Here is a 6522-nt window from a genome sequence, read left to right on the forward strand (position 1 = left end):
CCTGGAGGGCTAGGCGGATTCCCATCCGTTTCCTACTCCGCAACTATCTTCCGACTTGGTCTCCAACCTCGGCCTGACGTCTCCTTGTCTCTAGCACTCTTGCTGTCCTGTTAAACCTCTGAGTTTACCTTATGGGTCATTTTGCCCTGAAGTAGCATCATTCTGCAGAGGGTCATGCTCTTGGTTTGGGGTGGGTGTAGATCCCTTTTTTGTATCCCTTTCTTGTCCCTTTAAGAAAACTGCCTGCTCCCCTATAGTTAGTTACCAGGAGGTTCCTGGGAGCCAGCTCACTTGTGTCAGGTGTTCTGGCAGCCACACGCCCGAATCGCCCCCATTTTTGAATCAAATACATTTATTACGGAAATATCTCTCCACCTCCTGCCCGTGCTTTGCTACCTTTTCTTTGAGGTTCCCCTCGCCCCGGTCCAGACATCCTCAGGATGATCTTCTTCCCGATTACCTACTTTACTTAGATTCTATATTAGCTACTTGATAACACGCCGTGGTTTTCTCCCCCCGCGAGGTCCCGCAGGGACGAGCTGGACCTCTGGTACAATCCTCAGCACAGCTGGCCCAGGCCTGGCCCAGTGCGCACAGCGCGGGTCACCGTGGCCCCTCGGACTCTGGGCCACCCGGTCCGCTCCCCTGCTGGGGAACTAATATGACTGCCTTCGGCCTAACAGCTTCTCTCCCCGCTCCAGGCAGAACCCCAGTTGAATTAGACAGATCCACCTCTCACACTTTAAGTCTCTTCCTATTTTAAATACGTAGGTTACTTTTGGGTGGAGATGTATAAGATCCAGGCTAGGGGCCGAGGGTGCTAACTGCTTTTTCACTGTTGGTGCGGGTACAGTGACCGCCGAAACAAGCTGCGATTCGATTCTGGTGGCAAATTCTTTCTTTTTTTTTTTTTCTGGTGGCAAATTCTGACCCCAAATCACCTGAACTCTCTCCCCCCTAATAACCTCCTCCCTTCAGCCGGGACCCGCCTTCTTATACAGCCTTATGGCCCCTAAAACAGCTGGTGCTCCATTGACCCCTCATTTCCCACACTCCGAGGCCCGTTCCTCTCCGCCCCTCCCCGGGCGCCCCGCCCCTTTCCGGGAGCCTCGTGCCGGGGGCCGCGCCGGGAGGGGCCCGGGTCCTCCCTGTCCCCCCGACCCCCCCGGACCCTGAGGGATATAAGGCGCAACGCGAGCGGGGACTCGTCCACACCAGGGTCCGGAGGAGCGATGGTCACCCGGGATCGAGCGGAGAACAGGGACGGCGCCAAGGTGAGCGGCGGGAGGAGGGAGCGGAGACCCGGGTCCGGCCGGTCCGCGCTGAGAGCCGGGCCGGGAGGGAGGCTGCGGACGCGGGCTGGACCGGAGGTGTGCGGAGACCCGGAGCCCGGAGCTGGGGAGGAGGCTGCAAAGCCTGAAGAGGGGCAGGGGCAGGGCAGGACCCGCGGGTGTGTGTGTGGGGGAGGGTGGGGGGGGGCGGCAGGAGCAGAAGCCTGGGGTTTGGGTAGCGGGGGTGGCAGCTGGCGGCCTCGGGGACGTGGGAGGGGCTGGTGTTGGAGGGAAACAGCGGAGAGGAGCGCGGGGCGCAGGGAGCGGGGCGGGAATAAAGGGGAGACACGCACTGGCCCCGGGGCACCGGCTCCGGAGGCCGGAGCCCGGGCGGAGGACGTGAGCGCCGGCCCAGAGCGGGGACCGCGCCGCGGGTCGGAGGGAGCCGAGGAGGCGCGGCCCGCTGGGTGTCCCCCTTTCTACACTCAGGGCCGCCGCTCTGAGTCCGGCACCGTGTGGCCGCGTGTCTGGGCGCAGAGAGGTCTCTCCACTGAGGCAGAGAGAGACGGCGCGGTGCGGAGGAGTAGAGAGAACAGAGGAGGAGAGACACAGGGAGGGGAGGAGGGGGGACAAGACGGGGGAGCGGAGAGGCACCCCATGGCCCGGCCCCGGCTCTCAGGGGTCTCTGGGGGAGGGGGAGGCCGGGCTGCCCCAGCGGCGGGACCCCCGCGCCGCGCGGCCGCGCTGAGTCCTGGTCCGGTCCTCCCGCTCTCCCTTCCCGCCGCCCCAGATGCTGAAGCCGCTGGTGGAGAAGCGGCGCCGGGATCGCATCAACCGCAGCCTGGAGGAGCTGAGGCTGCTGCTGCTGGAACAGACCCGGGACCAGGTCAGTGCTCCCGGACCCCCCGCGCCCCGTCCTCGCGCCCCAGGGCTTCCCGCTGGGGTGGGGACACATGCTGGCTGCACTGGCGACCCCGGTCCCGAGGCCTCCTTACCTGAGTCCCGCCCTTGGAATCCCACCCCAGACCCCTTCTCGCTCCCAGAACGCGACCTTCGTGGCCACCTCTCGGGTCTGTAAGTTTCACACCTCGCTCTGCCCTTTTCCCTCCAGGGCGGGTCTGCTTCCACCTCCGGGTCTGCAAACTCCCGCTCTTCCTCCTTTTCCCTCCCCTCCCCACAGCCGGCAGGGGGCGATGCCGCTCACTGGGCTGGCGGCTTTCAGTGCCCCCTCCGCGCGGTGCGGGGTCGGTGTCACGCCCTCGGGCTGGACGGTTCCATCTCCGGGCGGGTGAGGACCGCGCTCGGTCACCTCCACTCCGCATCCGGGAGCGCACACGCGCCCCGGGGGCAGCCCCAGCCCCCGACCCCCTCCTCTCTTCCCCCTGCCACTTTCCCCTCTCTCCCCGCCCCCCTGTCTGCGCCCTCCCCTCCCGTCTGTAGAACCTCCGGAACCCGAAGCTGGAGAAGGCGGAGATTCTGGAGTTCGCCGTGGGCTACTTGAGGGAGCGCAGCCGGGTGGAGCCCCCGGGTACAGCGCGGGGTGGGCAGCGGCGGGAGGGGGGTCCCCGGGGCCCGGGCCGGGGCCGGCGGGGCGGGCTCTGCCGCGGACGGTGGGCTTGGGGGCGGCAGGCTCTGCTCCGAGGCGAGGTTAATAACGCCCGCGGTGTCTGTCTCTGTGTCTCCCTCGCTTTCTCTCTGTCCGTGCGTTTGGTTTCCTGTCCCTGCGCGCCTGTCCGGCCTCGGTCCCTCCGCGCCCCGCCCCTGTCCCCCGCCGGGCCCCTGCCCTGACCGCCCGTCCTCCCGTCGGCCGCGCCCGCCCCGCGGCTCCAGGGGTCCCCCGGTTCCCAGCCCAGGACGCCGAGGCGCTTGCCAGCTGCTACCTGTCCGGCTTCCGAGAGTGCCTGCTCCGCCTGGCGGCCTTCGCCAACGACGCCAGCCCGGCCGCCCGCGCCCAGCTCTTCTCCGCGCTGCACGGCTACCTGCGCCCCAAGCCGCCCCGCCCGGAACCCCGAGATCCGAGGCCCCACGCCCCGCGCCCGCCGCTGGACCCCGCCGCCCCGGCGCCCGGCCCCGCGCTGCACCCGCTCCCCCCCGTGCACCCGGGCTCCCCCAGCCCCGGGTGCGCCTGGTCCCCGTCCCCCTGCTCCCCCCACGCCGGGGACCCCGGCGAGCCGGCACCCCTCACCGGACTGCTGCCGCCGCGTCCGCCTCCTCACAGACAAGACGGGGCGCCCAAGGCCCCGCCGCCCCCGCCGCCCGCTTTCTGGAGACCTTGGCCCTAAGCTTTGGGGGGCGGGGGCGGGGCTGGGGGGAGGGTAGAGACTCCAGCCTGAGGGCAGCAGAGGGATCCGGGCGTCGGGGCGAGGAGGTGTTGGGGAGGGCGGCGGGGCGCGCGGGCGCAGCGCGCGGGTGAGATGTGGTCTATATTAGAGTATCTATATAAATATATATTTTCCTGGTTCCTGTCCCTTTCCCCGGCTCCCCCCTTGCGTCTAGGATTGTACCCTCTCTGTCCCAGCCCAGCCCCAACCCCTTCTCGAGTCCCTAGTGCATGGAATAAAGTGGTTATTAAATCCCCGTGTGTCCCAAAGCCAGGGGCCTGCCTTTATCTCGGCGTCCACGCCTACTTTCCCTTCCCTTCTGTCTCCCGTCCCCCCAGTCCTGCTCTCCGAGGCCCAAGCCCCAGGGCAGACAGGTAAGTAAAGAAGAGAGCAGAGCAGAGACCGACAGTGGAGCTGAAAGGAGGAAAAGAGAGTTAGGATAGAGGGAGAAGGGACGGGAACCTTTAGCGGGGGTAAAAAAGAAAAAAAAAGAAAAAAAAAAAACCAGAAAGAAAAAAGAAAAAAACCAGAAAAGGGGAAAAAAAATAAAGTTGGACTAAAATCGACTCTGGTGGGATTCGAACCCACAACCTTTGAATCGCTCTTTCGTCACTAGAAGTCCAATGCGCTATCCATTGCGCCACAGAGCCCGCTAACCGGCGGCGGCGTCTGACGGCATACGGATGCTGGATGGGGGAGGGGGAGACGGAGGGGCATACCAAGAGCTCGCGGGTAGGACCGCAGAGGCCCACCTGGGAGAGGTAGCGGGCGCAAAGCAGGTGAGCCAGGTGGGAGCGCGGGAGCACGTGGGTGGAAGAAACAGGGAGAGAGAGCAACAGACTATGAGTGAGGGGACGAGCACAGAGCTCCGGCTGCCTGCTTGGGGGATGCTTCCAGCCCAGGCGCACCCCACTCCCAGATGTGGCCCCACCCATCAAAATAAACTTATTTCGTTGTAAATTTCGGCGTGTCTTTGTTTCATTTGGCCTGTCTGCCGCTCTGCAGTTCTGAATCTAGATGGTTTCCAAAGAAGACCAGCCAATTTAATATAACCATTTCTAGCTTACTTTTCTATAGTCTCTTAGGAGGACTGTGGGATTACAGTTACTTCACGCAGGTAGCGTGGCCGAGCGGTCTAAGGCGCTGGATTTAGGCTCCAGTCTCTCCGGAGGCGTGGGTTCGAATCCCACCGCTGCCAAATTAAGACTTTTTCCTCCTGGTTCATACATCCTGAAACAATTCATGCCCTTGTGGGATCTCCCTCAATTTTATGAGGACTCCTGATAGAGAGGCTCACCACTGTCATCCCTCTCTGGTATTCCAGACATACCCTACCTAAATCTGCATCCCAGCCCCAAACCAAGACCTGATGGAAACTGCCAAAGTAACCTTCTTTTCTTAGTAACTTACTGATCTGCCCATTAACATGTTCTCAAATAACATGCTTACCTCTCAAACTTAGCGCAACACGTGTTCATATACATATACGATTGACTGTTTTCCTCAGAGTGTGCTAGGTTTCAATTGCCCAGTGTGAAAGCCCAAAGAACAAAACTGTAGTTTTTCTTCTTAAATCCTTTTCATAAAAGAGCCTCATATATAAAACAATACATAATAGAACATAATTGACAACTGTGAAAAACAAAGTTTAAGGTTCCACCGAGATTTGAACTCGGATCGCTGGATTCAGAGTCCAGAGTGCTAACCATTACACCATGGAACCAACTGGCGCAAAGGCCTTCTGAATATTTATACAATTGTAAACTCTGTTCAATTTATTGCTCTGTACTCGTCAGAGAAGACAAAATAACATAAAAACAATTGTTGGATAAAGTAGACGCCGTTATCAAGCATCTGAAATATGAATTGAGATGTACTGTAAGTGTAATATAGAAATCGTCCATAGAAGCCTTAGTACAGAAAAGTTATAATTTTATTAACATTAAAATATTGATTACATGTCTAAAATGCTCGGATTTTGGATATTTGGGGATAAATAAAATTTGCTATTAAAATTAATTTCAACTGTTGCTTTTTACTCTTTTAAAGAAAATAACAGATTTTATTTCATAGAGCAGTTTTAGGTTTACAGAAAAATTGAACAGAAAGTACAGAGAGCTACCATGTACTCCTGTTACCACCAGTTTCTTTTTCCATTATTATTATTATTTTACTTTTAATTTTATTAAAGTATAATTGATATACAAAAAACTGCACACACTTAATGTATATACATCTTGATTAAACTTTTTACTCTTTTTAATGTGGCTACCAGAAAGTTTAAGATAGCATATATAACTCCTATATGTTCTACTCTAAAGCATCTCTATTTTCCTTCCCATTACTCGTTCTATCTTCTGAAAACTAAAAACTGGCGTACTTAATACCAATTCCTTTTAAAACTAATTAAAGTATTTTTGTTATTCTTTTCCTTCGTTTTGTTTGAAGGAATACAAATATTACTATTTAAAAGTGAATATTACTATTTAAGTAGAAAAAATTGAGACGCCCGAACAGGGACTTGAACCCTGGACCCTCAGATTAAAAGTCTGATGCTCTACCGACTGAGCTATCCGGGCTCTGCAGAGTCTAGTGCTCTGATATCCTTAAGAGCAATAGACTTGTAAAATTCCACGCTTGTAAAACCGGCGGGAAATTGTATGCAAGTGCTCAGAGGATTCCGGAGCAGACCCTAAGGAAGCTGGAGCGATGGGCAACTGCTGATCGCGCTTCTGACCGGCCTCCCTCGAGTAGTTTCCGCCGTTTGGTTAGCGAGGGCTGGAGCCGCGGCGGCTGGGCTAGCGCGGTGCCGGGACTTGCCGCGCGGGGCCGCTGCCGGCTGCGGGCTTTCCTCGCGGGGAGGTTTCCCCGGGGTGTGAACGACCTAAATCTTAGGCACTCGGGCACCCCCGCTCCCGCCCACCGGCCCG

General features: G+C 58.1%; 1 protein-coding gene and 4 non-coding genes across 5 annotated transcripts; 2 read left to right on the forward strand and 3 right to left on the reverse strand.

Moving 5' to 3' along the window:
• The first annotated feature begins 1086 nt into the window (after positions 1 to 1086).
• On the forward strand, positions 1087 to 4060 carry HES7 (hes family bHLH transcription factor 7). Its single transcript, XM_036451945.2, has 4 exons — positions 1087 to 1274; positions 2062 to 2157; positions 2712 to 2799; positions 3102 to 4060. The coding sequence occupies exons 1-4, from the start codon at positions 1233 to 1235 to the stop codon at positions 3551 to 3553; spliced, it is 678 nt and encodes a 225-aa protein (XP_036307838.1). The 5' UTR covers positions 1087 to 1232; the 3' UTR covers positions 3554 to 4060.
• Positions 4061 to 4155: 95 nt separating this feature from the next.
• TRNAR-UCU lies at positions 4156 to 4242 on the reverse strand. The gene is given in 2 exon segments: positions 4156 to 4191; positions 4206 to 4242. It is a non-coding gene; the product is annotated as a tRNA-Arg (tRNA).
• A 466-nt stretch (positions 4243 to 4708) lies between these two features.
• Positions 4709 to 4790, forward strand: TRNAL-UAG. The gene has a single exon. It is a non-coding gene; the product is annotated as a tRNA-Leu (tRNA).
• Positions 4791 to 5243: 453 nt separating this feature from the next.
• Positions 5244 to 5315, reverse strand: TRNAQ-CUG. Its single transcript has one exon. It is a non-coding gene; the product is annotated as a tRNA-Gln (tRNA).
• A 783-nt stretch (positions 5316 to 6098) lies between these two features.
• Positions 6099 to 6171, reverse strand: TRNAK-UUU. The gene has a single exon. It is a non-coding gene; the product is annotated as a tRNA-Lys (tRNA).
• Between the last annotated feature and the right edge of the window lie 351 nt (positions 6172 to 6522).

This window comes from Pipistrellus kuhlii, unplaced genomic scaffold (genome assembly GCF_014108245.1).
Source record: "Pipistrellus kuhlii isolate mPipKuh1 unplaced genomic scaffold, mPipKuh1.p scaffold_m20_p_23, whole genome shotgun sequence".
Lineage (NCBI taxonomy): Eukaryota > Metazoa > Chordata > Mammalia > Chiroptera > Vespertilionidae > Pipistrellus > Pipistrellus kuhlii.